This window comes from Passer domesticus, chromosome 9, assembly GCF_036417665.1.
Source record: "Passer domesticus isolate bPasDom1 chromosome 9, bPasDom1.hap1, whole genome shotgun sequence".
In the NCBI taxonomy this organism is placed as follows: domain Eukaryota; kingdom Metazoa; phylum Chordata; class Aves; order Passeriformes; family Passeridae; genus Passer; species Passer domesticus.
The window spans coordinates 39,054,658-39,072,339 of record NC_087482.1 but is presented as its reverse complement, the minus strand read 5'-3'; the positions used below and the strand labels follow the sequence as shown (position 1 = coordinate 39,072,339).

The following is a 17,682-nucleotide window of genomic DNA, read 5'->3' as shown; positions in this document are numbered from 1 at the left end:
CAAGAGCATTTCAAATTATGTTAGATATTTTTATAGGATCTAGATATGATAAAGTAGGTTTGCCAGGTAGCAAGGTAAGGAGGAGGGAGGAAGGAGTAAGAAAATAATAAAATTATTTTCTTACTTTTTACACAGGCATATGGATAATGCCATACAAACCACAGATAAAATGCACCAAAAAAAATTGCTAGCTTAGCTGTTAAGGTTATGGAGCTTTGCTTTCTAATCAACACTTACCCATAAAGCTGTTTTTAAATATTGATCTGATATCATGATCCCAAGGGAAAATAAATATCAAAAGGGGTGATTTAATTCAATCTTCATGGTTCCTGCATAACCATGATCCTATTTCTTCCAAAACCCAGAAAGCAGTAACTTAAGTGAAGCTTACAGATCAGCTAATATATTTACAGCCTTAAAATAACATGAGACACACTATAAAATACACTGAGATCCAAAGTTAATCTCTTTTAGCAATATTCTTGCAGCAAGTAAAGATGAATTTTACGGTGAAAAAAAATCCATTTCATCAGGAGCAAGACTGAGCTTTCTAATAACCAAGCTCCTTTCTAATGTGGTACATCATTTTACTTCTCTCATAAAGAACACTTTGCCAAATCTCCAGTTAGGCTTCATTTGATACAGCAGAGATGTTGCAAAACCAATACCCTCCTGCAGAAAGTCTCTTTAGACTTGATAATGACCACATTTCCATGCATTTTTGATGCACAGAAATGGTACAGTTACAATCAGCAGCTAAATACTGTTCTGATGGTGTCAGCCAGACAGCTTTTCCTTGGCTCCTCAGAGCTGTGAAGCAGTTGCAAACACCATAAGCTCATAGGAAAAATCCTGCTCCACCAAAACTCACTGTTCAGAGGTGCTGAACAGATTTAAGCAATCTTTATTTAACACGTTTCACTTTTCTGCATAGAATAAGATGGTGATTGGCATTGTTGACTCTCACTATCTCCAGCAGAGCATAAGAGCAAATCCCAGCTTCTGGGCTGGTTTTGTTCTGGAAACTGGTACCAGCACACCTGAACTTTAAACAAAGGGAGCTTTAAATTACTCTAACCAGGACCACTGAGCTCATTTGGAACTCATCACTTGGAACTCATCACCTTAGTCAAATTTGCGTGCTTTTCAGTGAATCCGAGATGTAGAAGACACCTCTGAAAGCTACTATAAAGTTATGCTGTAAAAGGATTCCCAGGTTTACACACCCTCAGCTCCACCCTATAAACCTGAAGATTTCTGATTTAGATTCATAGGAGGTAAAACATCAGGTACCAGGATTGCTCTGGGCAAGCTGCCATCTCAGCTGCAGAATTATTTTGGGGGTGATCTGCCATCAGCATTATCAGCTAAACCATCAATTATACATACAAATGTCTACATCTGTACAAAGACATCAAGAAGGGACCAGACTAGATTATGATTTACTTTCATTGCCTTTTTTCTGACCTCTGGAATGAAAACCATGGGCTCAGAATGCCCTCAATAATCATCTCTCCCACAGTCATCCTGCAGCACAGAAAATACAGACGACAAAACCCAGCAACAACTCAACCCTCTGGCAGTAACCTTTAACACTGGATTTATAGTAATTTAGGACAGATGATAATTAAATTACTGAGGGATATTTTCCTGCATGCTTGCTCTGCATCATGTGTTACATTTAGGAATTGCACAAGAAACCACACATATCATTGTAACAGCCGGGGTGGTGCTCACACAGACACGCCAACCTCACACCAATCCGTGAGAGCCTGAAAGCTCCCAACCATCCTCTTCTCTCCCTTGCATGCTTTCATGCTTTCCCATCACTTCTGATCTGGGAAAATACTGACATTTTAGCCAGACCTGCTCTGTGATTTGAGTAAGGCTGAACGGTGTGGGCAGCACAAAGACACAGTCAGGATGACTGTATAACCACCTCGCTGACTGTACCAAAAATGGCACGTTCCATTTATTTGCACAAAGAGAGCCCTAAGTGATTCTTACATCTCACAGCAACCTATTAACAAAAAGAGACTTTGTGAATGGAGTATCTGGCTAAACACTTCAAACAAATACATTAATTATGCATAGTCTGTATACTTTTTCCACCTTAGGGATCAAACTGAAACGAGACTAAAGAATTATGTTTTATTTGTATTAAAAATGTATCAGCTGCTGTCCGAGCAGGTTTTCCAGAACATTTGGTATGCTACCCAGGAAATTCTGTCTGAAGCTTGTATTGTTTATTCTTGGCAATACAAGGAGAAACGTGGTGCTGTTATATCTGAGAACTACAGTAATAATTCTTCAGGCACAACAGCTTGTATTTAATAACTTTTTTCATCTGAGCCAGAAGATCTAAAGGGAAAGGAAGCCCCAATTTTACCCATCTATTTTATATATTCAAACATTACAACCAATCTCTCTTTTACGGCACAAAGTGAAACTAGACAATCATTTATGAATAGATCCTGTGCTCACCTTTGCTTAAAATGTGCCATAACACTAACTGGTAACCAGAGACATAGGAAGACTTTGCAGTTTCATTGAAGACACTGAGGGCAAAAACAGGTGTAACTTTTCTAAGGATTACACAAATCCTGTTCAAAATCCTGCAGAACTGGGCAACTGTAGACTAGAGAACTGGAGTTTCCAGGTTGAAATGTTAGATTTCTCCATCTACATCCCATGAATGTAAACCACATGTAATACATTTGATATTATAACCCTCTGAGAGGCAAATGGGTCAGACAGACAGATGAATAAAGAGCCTCTTTAAAAAAAAAACAACAAACCCAAAAAAACCAAAAACAAATTAAATCTTAAAATGAGGTGGGCAGACAGGCATAAAAAAATATCTTCCTGGAATCCAGGCTGGATGTCTAAAAACTGAGAGAAAAAAGGGACTTCCCAGAGGCAACTGTTATATTTGGGAGAGAGGAGCAGAAAGGAGATGAATGTATATCTTTAGGTCTCCTGTGATTCTGTAACTGAGATCAATTTCAGCAAAACTCTTCAAAAAGTTAGATAGCAAAAAAGATTCTTTATTTACAGCTTCTCTCTTTCTTAAAGAAAAGGTCAAGTAAAAATGCACCGGATTTGGGACATGTAAGAAGGACAGGGAAGAACCAATTGTTGGGTATCACAAAGCCACAAACAAGCCACATTTGATGGCTTCTCAGTGCTCAGAGACACAGAGGGGCTGTTCTCCCTTCCCTACAGCAGTGATGGAGCCTGCAGCAAGGCTGGGCGTCTCTCCACACTCTCCCAGCTCTGGGTTTGCTTTGTGATGTTTGACAAAATGACCAAGTGATGCATCAACAATGCACAACAGAGACCAAAATGCACAAACTACTACTGCAGTTAGGGAACTAATTTTCTTTTTAGTCTAATGATTATAATCAGTAAACTTCCCGAGTCTCAATCTTCCTGAACCACACAAGGGGTGATATTATAGGCTGACAACTGTAATTTTTACATATTACGCATGTAAGTGTCATTTGCAGGAGTCTAGTAATGAAAACTCCACGAGACATTTTCAATAAATTTAAAAATTTTTATGGCATGGCTACAAAATGGTTTGTTTTGTTTTTGTTCTTTAAACAGGATATTTTTAAATCACAGAGAAGTAAATTACTGTGTTTAAGAAGCTGACATTAGACATTATAAATATTCCTAAACTGATTCCACTTCTGAACATCAAGGGTGAGAGAAAGGAAAGGGAAGAAAAGAATACACAAATGCATGCTGATCAAGTTCTTAAGGCAAGTAATTAAAATAAAACCACTATAATGTAAGGGAACAGTTATGAGAATTAATGCTAACAGGTTGGTATGTCATTTAATGAAGCAAGTTAATAATGACATCCTGCTTGGGATTAATCTCAATACATTTATCAATTAAGAATCATTCAGAAAGCAAAAAACTGCAGGTCAAAAGCATTTACAATGCTGTAAACTGAAAGACAGTGATCCTAACATTCAAATGAATATTAAACCAGAAGAGCACGGAGATCTACTCCCATGCAACACATACACCATCTCTCAAGTTCAAGACCTTGAGGACAGACCCCATAAAATGTGCAGAGCATTTTTTGTATTTGGAGTATTGCAGAACTTTGGAGTCCAAGTCCTCTCAACAACAAGAAAGTTTGCAGTTCTTTCCTACCAGCAATAATTGTGATTTTTCCAGTAAATAAATTGGAGCAAAGGATTGTGATTTATCACAAAAGCAGAAGTCACTTGGTAACCCATCCCCACTGTTATCTCCCCTCCTTGCTGCTTCATCCAAGCCAGAGACAGCACAAGTTGTGAATTGTGGTCTCAGACTTCATAGTTAAAAAAGCATTTACAGTGCATTTGAGGGAAGGAAAGGATCTAATTCTAATTTTTATCTTCAATTAGATTTTTTTAGATGCTTTGGAAATTCATTTCCACAGGTATGTCTGAGATTAAAAACAAAATAAAAGCCAAAGACTCTCTGTGCATTCTGGTATTTTGCTCTGAACTGTAAAAAGAACTGCATGGCACTGCTTTCAGTACTGCCCATATCCTTTAAAACTTGATGTAACAAAAATGCTTTAATTGAAAGTATTGCATTTTGGAGGTCATCAGACTTTTTGCCTTAGTGGAAAATACCATGAACAAGTTCACAGAGTGAGGAGAAGAAGGGAAAGGAAGACGATTGCTTGGGCACTGAAGAAGATAAGTGCACATAAGGTAAATTACTCTTCTACACTGCACAGTCAGCCTGTGGATAGAAAGTTTCAACACAGCAGGTTGCAGCCATCATGATCTAGAGACTGCAAATGCCTCTTGGCAGAACACAGGCAAGCAGAAGTGGAACGATGTGTTTGCTTCCAAGAACGATCTGTTTCAGCTGCCCTGTCAGTCTGTGCCTCCAAACCCAGCCCCGCTTTCGCTCACACATTTGTACCTCATTCCTCCGAGCAGGCTTGCTCAGGATGTTCAGGCTGCTGTGTGAACACCTCTGCTCTTCACACTCACAGCCACAGCCACATGAGCTCCTTCTCATGACAAGCCATGACAAGTGTGCAGCCATGTGAGCAGGAGCCTGAACCCACAGCACCCTGCACACAGGCAGAAACTCTGCTCCTGCCTGCATGGGATGTGACATCAGGGAATCCCAGGCTCTGCACAGTAACCTAGCAGCAAAGGTGTGTCTCAGTGCTGCTCTCACTGCACTGGAAGTCTGGAGAACTGAAGCATACCTGGTACAAAAAAACCCCACAGGTGAAAAGGCTACTGTTTCTCCAGGGTAATTCCGCTCACTTACAAAATGAGTTTCTTGAGTCCAGCAGCACTGAGTGATGAACACTGCTGGGCTCACAGACCCCTTCCATCTCCCTGAGCTCCCCAAACTGCTCACAGTAAGGTCCCAGGGCTCACACCTGCAGTCTGCCCCTTCCTTACCTCTTATCTGCCCTCCTCTTTGAGAAAGGGATGCAGCTCTGCCCTTCTCACAACTGCATCGCCCTCCACAACTATAAAGCATTTGAGGCCTCTCTGCTAAACTCAAGACTTCATCAGGATTGTTTGCCTAGTGCTCTCAAGAGTCAGCCTTCTCATTTATGTACCAAAATAAAGGATGAAGAACATTACTAGAAGAAAGCTTAATTTAAAAACAAAATAAAAAAAAAATCTGTTGTAAACAGTAGTTTTACTATTAAACGTCATTTGAAACATGACTAATCTGGGCAGAGGTATGGATCAGAAGAAAGTCTCATTGTTAAGCACTGGAAATTTAATAAGCACCAAAATTGGAGATATATAGATATATATTTTACTCTCAGAGTTATTCCCCATCTGTTCTCCTTTTCCTTTCTTATTTTACATAAAATATTCAAAAAATATTCATATTTCCCTAAGAAACTTTCAACATAAGTTGAAATAAAAAATCAGAATTTTGAGCTTAGTTTAAAAAAAAAAAATTGTTTTCTTTAATGGAAAGGGTAGAATCGATTTTTTTAGAAACAGTTTCCATGAATTTTTGTCTTCTACCCAAACCCTCCTCCAATCAAAATGGTTTTAGAGGAAGTTAATCAGCATGAGCACTTGTTATTAGGCATCCAAACTTGAATATTTTGACTAAAAAACAACGCTGGAGTCTGGTCTGTGCCACTGACATACTGAACTCTACTCAAATCTAACAGACCTTAAGAAATGCTCAAAATTTTGTATTTAAATTCTCCATGATGCACAATCACTTTTGGCAATTTTATCTCCACTTATCTGGGGAAATTGAGGAGAATCTTTTTCTGTTCCAGAGATGCTTCCTACGTCACTACACCCCTTGCATGTGCTTGTGCAAGGTGTTTCTCAGAAAAACGAGCTCTGGTGCTGCAGTGTCCATATCCTCATGCTTTGGCTGTGTCTTTCTGTGTCAGGGCAGCTACTTTGTACATCTAGACTCTTTTTAAACCATTTAAAGGCCCTAGTACTGCTTTTATTAGTGACAACTACTGTTTTCGAACAACTGCAACATTTCAAAATGCTGCAAAACTGGACTTAATAAAGAAAAATACATTTCAAATTGTTTCGCTTGTCTTCACTCACATAGAGAGTTATTGGTATACAGCTACTGAATAAGGAGCTGTACTTATCTTCATGGTATGAAGATAATAAAAATACACCTGTACTGATACTAAATAACACTGCTAATCAATAACAACAGTTTTATTATTCATGAGCTACTATTAATAAAACCCCATGGGCTCTAATGTAACCATTAAAAGAATTAATACCGTAATTCAATTTTAAGTTCTTTACATCTATCTGAAATCTATTAAAATAAATGAAAAGTCTCTCAATGACTCTAGATGATGCTCTGCATGTTAATGATGCCATGTGTTATTTTCACTCTTGCAAATCACCTTTAAGATATTGCCTAAACACTGGAGTACTGATTATGCTTCATGTGGGTGGATATAATGTTCCAAGAGAAGTGCACACCTCTCTCTCCATTCTCATTGTCAAAATCAAATTAGTTTTGCTCAGACTTTCAAAAATCATTAGAATAAAGGAGAGGAAGAATCAGAGAATTTCCAGGAATTGAGATGGGGACATGGGAGGGACCCTGTCTCCTACTGGATGTGGTTTTCTCAAGTCACTGTATTTTAATCACTTACTCACTGAATCTGTTTTGTTATGGTGGCAAACACATGAAACAGTTAATGAAAGGGAAGAACAGGGGGAAAAAAAGGCTTCCAAGGGAAGTTAAAAGCTGAATTCTGTTGTTTGAGAAACATACATTTTAAAAGCATATTTTTGGCAAATATTCAATAGCTTTGATGGTGTTCCACCAATTTATTCTGTGTTCAGCTCATTTAGGCCCCTGTGAAAAGTGAGTGATTGATCATATTGATGATGCACACCAAGAGCTACTACTAAAAAAATCTCACAAAAAGCAAGGCATGCATTTTACTGAAGAACACATCTCTGGATACATGAGTAACTAGTAAATATAAAGACATTTATATGCAAATAATACACATATATATCTAAAAGTTAAAAGGGCTACAGAGTAGTTTTTTCAACAAACTTATAAAGACATGTCTGCATTGGCAGGCAACTCAGCTAAAGACATGTAAACCCTTGATTTTTATTCCATGTACTTTTAAAAATACTGCTAGTTGCACGTTTGCTGCCAAGTACCTAATTACCTTTAAAAATCTAGCTCTGCACTGCTGAAGCTCTTGAGTGATCGAGGTATCAACATCACTCATCATTATGGAGCTAATTTTAATGATGAAAGCATTGCTAAAAGTTATTTTAAAATTCATTTTTACTTAATTTCTTTAGAGATGATTTGTTTGAGTACCTGAGACACAGTAACTAATCACTGACGGTTTTCTCTGCAAATATAAAATAGATTTATGTGCCCTCCCAGTAGGAACAAGAATTCCATCACCTCCTCCTGAATTTCTGAGCTATCGAATATTTGATGAGTGCTTAGGGAATCAGTATTGTGCCTTTTCACAGCAGTAATCAAGGAATGAAGTATTCTCTGCCATAATGAATCTACTGCAGGACTAAAAGATGAATATTTCAAATGCAAAAGCAATATGTTTGTTTTGAACACTTTCAAGTTTGGCTTTAATAAAGCAAGTAGTGAAGTATGCAATGAATTATATTGTTAGATGGTTAAAACAGAGCTGTGCAATATGTCTGAATGTATTTAATCCAAGTAACTACTCATTTTAAATGTGACTTATAAATATGTATGACATGTATGATGAACGGATGACTCAGGAACCGTGAGAGACCTGGGCTTTGCCTTCCACTCCTGGTTTGCTTCAAAGCTAGCTCAGCCTGACAATTAACCAAGGCCCAGAGCCAGAACATCATTAACTCCAAGCTGAATCTTACGTGGGCTGAAATGAAACACGAGCACCAACTACTCAAGTTAGCATCATTTAAATCCAGCCTGAGGTGCCTGGCTGGGCTGGGACCTGCTGCAAGTGTCCCAGCAGCTGATGGAACCAACATGCAGCCAGAGGCTCATTTAGGATTGCCACTAAACAGGGCCCCTCACCTGGGTCCATCACTACCCTTCCTGCAAATCCAGAAGCCTTTCCTGCCAGCCAAGAGGATGCTGGCAGCAGGAGGAGATGGGCTGGTCAATTTGAACATCTCCCACCACTACCAGCTTCACTCTGAGAATCACCAAATCACTGCAACACTGAGAGGAATGGCCCTAATGTGTCCTCCTGAAAAACCTGTCAGAAGGCAAGGTCTCATTTGTCACGGCATTCTCTCCTTTGTCTCAGGGGGATTTCGATTTTTGCTAAAATAACAACTGAGTTCTCTTTAACAACGAAGAAAATCCAGCTAGAGATTTCAGGCCAGCTAATCTCATTTGCAAATTGACAATATTGCTACAGAGTCCCCAGTGTGCTATTTTGTGTGAGACCCTCCCCATGTCTATCCACAATGAGATACAGAGATGAGCAGCTACAGCAGCTTGTATTTGCAAGAATTGTTTCTTAGTTTAGTAATTTTTTTTGTCAGATCAACTAACCAGCAGCACACAAACAGAAATAGCATTTATCAACAGAGCTTAAAATGAAAGTAATGAGAAAAGCACAGCTTTAATTACAACAAAATTCCAAGTGCCTCAATTATCCAAGTTCAGAACCAATGTACTTTACCTGGAAATTACCCCTGAAATAATGAATTCAATAAGGAAAATTCTTGTATAGTCCAAGTTAAATTATTTAAAAAGGAAGAAAGAGGGTACTTAATTATTTAATGTTTCACCAATAATTATATAGTTCAGTATAATGTTCACTCACTGGAGAACCTGATTTTCAAAGGAACATTTATGAGCATCAGTCAAACAAAAAACACCTGCCAAACTATAAACTCAGCCAGTGTTGTGCACATTCATTCCAACACAGCATTACCACATTAGCAAAAATCCAAGTCTTAATGGCAAATGTATCAAATAATTTATATTAAAATATTTACATAGAAAGCATGCATGATAGAGTTTTCTAATGCATTTGTAAAAAACAGTATGACCTCTCTTCCTACAGTTTTTAAAAGCTGTGTTCTAGGTAAATGAGTTCAAGATGGGACCAAAGCTCTGGAAAATAGAAAGCTGTAGTACTCAAGAAACATAAGCTGCCAATCAAAGTGTAACCATGGACATCTTAGGGACATTTAATTCAAAAGTCACTAGGAATCAATTTTAAACGACAGCTTTAAATTAGGTCCATGAAACAGTAGCCATGGCAAGTTTATCTGCACGGAGTCCTGGGGAGCAAGGCTCAGGGAACACCAAGCATTTCTCAAGAAAAAGGTTTTCCCAAGTCACAGATCAACAAGCCCAGCACATGATATGCAGCTGAGGGGGCTAAAACAGCACCTTGGTCAAACACAGCAGGGATCTGCAAAGGACCACCATCATCCATTAATAACCCTATGTACAACAATTCAAGCCCTATGGGACTAGCTCTGGAAAATCCTCATGATGGCCAAAACAGCAGCTGTCATACTGGTGTCCCTAAAGTTTACTTACAGGTGCCAGAATTCAGCACGTGCCCCTCTAGACTGGGGCCTCTGGGCTTTACAAATCTTCCTCAACTGTTCTGTGTCTTGGAGCAAAGCTGCCCAGAAGGAAAACCTGATACACTCATGAGTTTAACAGCACAGCACTAATTTCTCATTTCAACCCAAAAGAAAAGGAAAATATGCCAAAACCCCCAAATCATTTCCCTGCAACCACAAAACAGGTCGCCCCTGGGTCACTTTGCCAAAGAATTACTTTGACCCCACTCTTTGGAAAAGATCAGAGGGTGTCCATCAGTAATGGCCTCGGATTTCACAGCTCCCAGAGCAGAGGAGCCCAGCTGCACCATCACCCAGAATTTACAGCCTCACGTCCTGCAACCTGCAGGGCTGGAAATGTTGAGCAGTGCAGATTTCTGCTTCCCTGAGGGGACTGCAACACTCAGTAGGGGTCTTGAAAAGCCTGAGGTCTCTGACAATCAAAGATGGGGGTTTTAACAGCATAACACACTGTTTAAGTTATTTTAATGGCTCCCTTGGAATAGTGCAATGAGAGACTTACAGTAAGTGCAGCACTTTGCAGGTGGGGAATAACACAGTCCCACCACAATTTTAAGATCCTGTAAAAAAAAAAGATTTAGGGAATACAGTCATGGGGCAGTGCATCACATGACTGATGTGAAGCCCATCAGGGCAATTTAGCAGTTAAATTCCAGAGAATGGTGCCACAACATGCAGTGAACACCATGGCACAAACCCATGCTCCTTCTGACATGGCACACACCCCAAACCCACGATACTTCACTGTGGTATGAGCCAGCCTTTGGTGGTTCTGCTTCTAAAATTCTGTCTTGTATGGCCAAATTCAACTTGCCCAAAGCTTCCCATAGTACATTGAGATTAAGAAGTCTGGGGAATCATCATCATGCCATGCCACTGTAAATTATCACAGCTCCACCAACTTTGCCCTAATATGAAATGCCACAGAACTGTTCAGAATCCAACAGTGATGAATTTAACATGCCTCCTTCCACTATCCTGATGTCAGCAGAGTTACAGCAATTTATGCAATACAAGGATCTGTCCTTTTCTCCTTATCAAAGCATTTGATCAAAATCAGTGTCATGCAAAAAGACAACCTTACTTAATTTGAGCAGCAGAGTCAGGCTTGTCACTCTAACATCATAAGAAAAAGGGAGGTATTTACATATGAGTACTTGCATATTCCTTTTTATCTGGCTTCACAAAGATAACAGCAAGATCACTTTCTTCCTCAGTAAAAACTAGTGTGAAACCTCACAAAGGATCAGCATTTTCCCTTGCTCTTCCCTCCCATCCTTCCTCTCTTCTGAAAACCAAGACCTCAAGACATTTCAAATCTTCATTAGCTCCTTCTCTGCCTGCGACAGCCTGGTGGTGTGGAGTGGCTCCACTCCCTCTCTTCAGTTCCCCTCCAGTCAGAAAGGTAAGGCCCTGTTTCTGATGTGAGGTGACAAGGGGCTCACACTGCTGAATGCCACAGGTGACACTGCCATCACCAGCAGTGGTCCCTGCCCCACGCCGCAGATTTGGAGCGTGTGGAACCACAAATGAGCTCACCCAGCAGCCCCAGATCTGCATCTCTCAGGATGCATTTCAAACAAGTGGATGCATAAATTCACTCATTTGGAAATCTGGTCTGTTCAAGAACTTGCTACTATGACAATTTAGAAGCTGCTACAGATAAGATTGATGAAACGTATTGATTAATTTTCTCTCAAGCTACATTTGAATTTTGAGTTTTCCCTAAACAAAACCAGTTGGGGTTGGTTTGTTAGTATTCCAGGGACTGCAGCAATGTGCTTCAGCAGCAAAGGAAGTTCCATGATAAATGTGTTCTCCAGTCTGCATCTGTAGAGTAGCTATAAAGTCAGAACAATCCAGGCAAAATTTTTCATTATGTTTTTAAATATACTTATTTACATTTTAAATCACACATAGACAATATGAAATATCTTTCACTTAGACAGGTGGGAACAAGAAAACAGATGCATCCATTAAGCTTGAAATAATTCAATGAATTAGATAGTACTCAGTGAACACTTTGGTTTATGGATATAGCCTTTGTTTTAACTTACTTGAAAAAACACGGCCATGGCTCCTACCACCCTGTTTTCTAGAACTGCTGTTCCAAAACTGTCAAAGTCATCAGGATTGTAGAAGTAAATCTGCATCTGCAAAAATTAAAACCAAAAACAGAATCACATTAGTGTTGATTCATACAGCTTTCACATGATGTAATGCATACAAGGTTGTATGTAAACCCTGTGTTATGAACCTGAGATAAAGGAATTCTGCTGAACAATTGTTTAACCAGCATCTTGATTAATAGCATGACTGCCCTGCTGGGACAGTAAGCAGGGAACAGAGTTGATGCAATGCATTTTAATACCAAATCCAAAGGTAAATAGTATGGCCAGTCTGTTCAGATGTTAAACTTTGTGCTTTCTGCCAGCATCTCTTCATTTCTTTGCACATTGAAGACTCATCTCCTGCTCTGTTAAATGTGCTAAACATATTTATCTCAAAATCCATAGAGAATTTTGAAAAGGATTTCGATGTTTAGAGTTATTCCTTTACTCCTAAAGTAATTTGTAAGATAAAAGTCTGTCTCCATAGCAATGCATTTTTATGAGCCTCTGATATTCAGGTCTATCAGTTAAGGTCACACTTCTCCCTGTCTTCAGTTAAATTTCATGACTTTTATTTCCAAAGCGTTAGTACTCTGCAAAAAACATGAGACAAAACCACGTATATTGATACAATTTTTTTAATGAGTAATAAATATTAATAATTACACAAGCTCCAAGTAAGAGCATGTGAGAACAATGATTACCCCAAACTAGCAAGTGTTGGAGTTACACAAATAGAAGAGGACCAAGAACAGCTTCCTCTATACACTGGTAAACAATCCCACTGCACCACTCACATGCCATGAGTAAGGGCAGCCTACCCAGGCCTGTGGGTGCTCATGCTCTTAATTTCCTGTACAGTTCTTGTTCCACTTCCCACAGTAGCTGAGCTCCCACTTCTGCCAGCTGTCTGAACACACTGCTGCTTCTCCAGTAGTTGTTCAACCCCTCCATTCCAAAAGAAGCCCCTAGTGTTGTCCATCTCTATCAGCCATGATTTGCCTGTTTGGGTTTTTCCAAAATAGTGCTGCACGACATATCCTACTGGATTCACAAATGCACCATTTTTCCCATATTTTGTATATGCCAAGAGAGATTATACCCTTTTATCTTGCACAGATACATTCCTAGTTGCATTTACTGATTCCCAAGCTTCTGACTGTATATACTGTCTGTAGTGGACAGGTGCTTTGCCAGTATTACACAGTTAAAAAAACATCACCATATACATGAAGGCCAACATGAAGGTCAAAGCATTCAGGGGTAGAGGTACTTTTTTAGGAGGAAGACCACACTCCAAATAGCCCACAAAGAAATGAAAAAATGTGGCACTAACACTAGCTTTATAAAATTTGAAAGCAATTTTCTTCCCCTTTTTTGGCCTTCCTATTCCCAGCACAGTCATAGCACACACACAGATGCTGACAGTATCTCACAAAGGTGGCAGTGCTTCCAGATTCTGACAAGTCGTGCATTGAACAAATGCAGAACAAAGTACAGCCATTCATTGATGTAGAAATTAGAAACAGTTTGTTTCAGGTAGAAATGCTTAAACTTCAGTTTAGCCAGCACAGACCAAACCTGGCAAAACACTCACAAACTACATTTTGCTAAAATTATCTATACCTTACATGAAACATTTCACAATATATTCCTCACAGGAGTTTATGAAGAAAAGCATCACTGAGTGAGTCCAGCATATGTCAAAATCATTTTGGATCCATTTTGCTCACGGCATTTTAAGGAAATTAATTTTTACAATGCACTCTTGCGTACCAGTGCAAAGGGCTTTGGTAAAAGAGTTTTTCATTCAGATCCCTCGTCTTAGCAGTTTAATCTCATAGCCTAATCAAGAACCACATTCTGCCTTGATTACCATACACATTGGAGCATTTTACCACTGCTCCCTGGTGTTTTTCCAGAGAGCATGGCTGCTCTCTCTGCATCCATCACGTCAAGGGGAACTGTCCTGTATGAAAAATTATTGTCATCTGTCATGCAGTAGCTTCCTTATGTGCTCATACAGCTACAAGGAACATTTTAGGAATACAGTATCTGAGGAATTGCTATTATATAATTTACACACACATACCCTGCAAAAACAATGGTAAAAAGACAGTAAAGTTACACCCTCAAAGCCTCATGGTTCAGGCTGCTCATAAAACCACACCTGGACACCGCTGAGCATTAGCATTATGGCAATTTTCTAATTATGTGATCACATATTGTTCTCTTCCACAATACAGCCTCATCACTTTTCCCCAATTTACAATAAAATGCAAATGTATCCAATGTATTTTTGTTCTTTTATTCATAATATACATAATATTGAATGCATTTATCAGTAGATAGTTAATTTAATATTTTCTATGGGTGGGATAAGGTTCTTTATGTACAAAGTGGGAATAAGACAGTTAACTGTAAAATTAATTTCACCGCATACTTAAGTGGCCTAAACATGCTAGAAAATTTTCATTATTACTCCTTATTATATAATTAGTGTATACAATATATGGGGCACTTTGCATATAAATGACTTCTACTGTCTCTGCCTGGGATGTAAAAAGCAGCAGCACAGAATGCAACAAAGAGGCTTTTAAGCTAAAGAAAATTTGGATCGTATTATAATACGCTATTTGTGAAATGCAGAATGGAGAATCACCCAAGCTTACACAACCAACCTGATTTATGGCACTGACTGATTTCAGCCCCATACAACAGCATTTTTGCACATTTTTGCATGTGATTCCACAAAATCACAAAATTTACAGGCTGAGAATCCTGCAGTGAAGGCTGAAATGCCCTTTGTAGTGTGACAGTACCTGTGTGCAGGCAGAACGCTCTGCTCCACACATCCCTGCTGACTGTGCTCCAAAGAGCCTTCCCCGTGGCACACGGCCAGGAGGGCACGAGCGTCCTGTTCTCTGTGGCACAAGAAATGAGATTTACAAGGCTTTCACATCTAGTCCCATTACAACTAACAAGGCAGGAAAAGGCTTACATGGCCTTCCTTAATCTCTGATGTGCAACATGGCAGTGCAATTGCATTTACCTTGTAAAGAGGTATCATAAAAACCATGTGTGTCCAAGCAACTTGAAATTTTCAGTATTTTGGTAAAGCCAAGCTGAGAAAAAACATCCCTAGTGAAACAAAGGTACTTTTCCTGCAAGAAGACACTCTCCATCCTAAAAAGCTACCACTAATACTACTGCAACTACAGAGCTTTACCAAAGCAGGGAGAGGGCAAGAGCTTGATTTTAATGGGAAAACCTCATGCTTTGACACTCTTTGAGCTATAAAAGAATTGTTTCCAAACTTGAGAGAGATTTGCTGTGCAGCACAGATTTAAGCCTGAAAAAATATCACTGAGGGCAAAATCTTCAGACTGTTACAAGTGCCTTAAAACACAGGATTAGGGAGAAAGCCCTCACTCTGCCATAATCCAGGAGATAATCACCAGTCACCCTGAGAAACATGTCATGTTTTCTAGTTGCTGCTGTCCAGGAAGATCCACTGGCCAACCATTACAGTTTCCAACCATTCCAGGTCTGTCTATTCCCAGCCTACAACACTTAGACAAGTGATTACACACTTCACATCCAACATGTGGGTGATTTTCCAGCCTGGAGAGCCTTTGCCTCCAAGGTCCTACCCCTCCACCATTCCCGAGGGGCAGGAAATTGCCTCCTCCTCAGGACAACCTACTCCCTGCAGCAACACCTTTCTTCAACTGTATGCTTTCAACCTGTACAGAAATCTGGTGTTACCCAGACCTGGCAAAATGTCTGTGCTTAGATTTTGATGCCAAACTGGGCTGCCACCACGCTGATGTTGTAAGGACAGGCTGTCCAAAACGTGTGTATTACTGAGAAATACTGCCCACCAGAGACCAGTTCTGATTTTATTAAGTGCAATTGTCTCTGAATGACTAAACCCTCATTATGAAAAGTCACTGGCTTGCAAGAGCTGAGCCTGCTTCCAATGAATGGCCTCCCCTCACCACCCATCCAGAAATAAAAGGCTCTGTCTCTCTGTTTGGCATGACAGGCATCCAGACAGAAATCACCATTCCCGTGCATGACATCTCTTTGCTGTCATTACCCCACTACAAAGACAGAAAGTTTACATCCAGTACAGACTGTCATGGCCAAACTCATTCAGCACTTATGAGAGAAAAGCCACAATGAGCATTTGATAGATCCCAGAAGATGTGAGTGAGTTCAAAGCAATTGTAAGAGACTGGGAACCAAGCAAGTACATTTTCCATAGACAGATGCCAAGTATTTTAAAAATAAATAATTGAGACTTTTAAATTGGGCTGCTATCACCCTGTGCAACCTCCTACAGCAGATTTCTCTTTAGATTAAAAAATGAACAAAGGCTCATTGTGCTGTCACAGATGTGGAGTACAGAATATTCAATAGAATCAGGAATTCGGGTGCAAAGGAAAGGATCATCAGAATTATCTTTCTCCTCATTTCCTTCCAGCAATCCAAGGACTACCGTGCAATTTAAAGCATGGTAAAAAAGCATAAAAAAAACAAGGTTTTATAGACCAGCCAATTTTTTTTATGAATTAGGCAGCAGAATGCAGAGGGAGCAGCAATGTGGATTATTATGTCATGTTTTAGAGACTGAGAGTATTTTCAGAACAGCACAACACCCAGGCAGTGCAGGTAGATTGCAACTCTTTGCAGAGTGGTGAAACAAAAATTGTGAAATGTTTGCTTTAAATGATGGAGTTAGGCACTGAATATACTAATTCTTAATTAGTGTCTTTGCTGCTTACATTGTAAGAATAAATTATTCTCAGACACTTTTACAACTGGATTTAAAACCTTTTGCACAAAAATAAATCCTCTGCTAAGATTATGAATCATACATGACTTTTCTTAATTGAAAGCTCACATGTAACTTACTTTTGGTTTAAATATGTGCATAGATTTCCAGTGAACTGGATGATGTGATCCATTTGGCTGGAATTAAAATTTTCTACAGACATAATGTAATCTTCACTGCAGCACTAAAAATTCAAAATAACTGTCCTGCAGTCTGTGTGTTTACTGGAGTGTGAGATGTACACTGGGGCAATAAAGTCTAATGTTTGACTTCTCATTATATTCTCTTTAAAAAATCCATAAAACTTATCATTTATAACATATTCAAAATCTGCTTAGGAAAGGCAGGGGGAAGAGCGAATCGTGATGTTTTCCAGTTCTCCTACCAGAGCTTGATGTAATAACACAGAGTATATTGCATTCTTTTGAAAAGATAAAGTTGAACAGGAGCAGATAATGGCATGTTTTTCCTGCCTAGTCTATTATTCATCAGTGAATTTTTAACTATAGTTAGGCAGGTAGAGAGATGTATTTTGAATGTCATAACTTGGTATTCTGCAGTGCCTAAAAGTGTGCTGGGTAAAATTGCAAAACAAAGAGTCAGACAGGGACTTTGTCCCAATGTAATTGCAACTTGA

The 17,682-nt window shown here is 39.3% G+C and overlaps 1 protein-coding gene across 5 annotated transcripts in view; it reads right to left on the bottom strand.

Moving 5' to 3' along the window:
* PTPRG (protein tyrosine phosphatase receptor type G) overlaps positions 1 to 17,682 on the bottom strand; it is a 391,280-nt gene that overhangs the window by 123,499 nt on the left and 250,099 nt on the right. For 4 of the 5 annotated variants that reach the window (XM_064432899.1, XM_064432900.1, XM_064432903.1 and 1 more), the window contains one exon: positions 12,152 to 12,247. In XM_064432899.1, the coding sequence (XP_064288969.1) occupies positions 12,152 to 12,247 (96 nt within the window). Of the gene's footprint in view, positions 1 to 4,938; positions 5,080 to 12,151; positions 12,248 to 17,682 lie in introns of those variants that run through there. The other variant, XM_064432901.1, reaches the window with a different exon arrangement.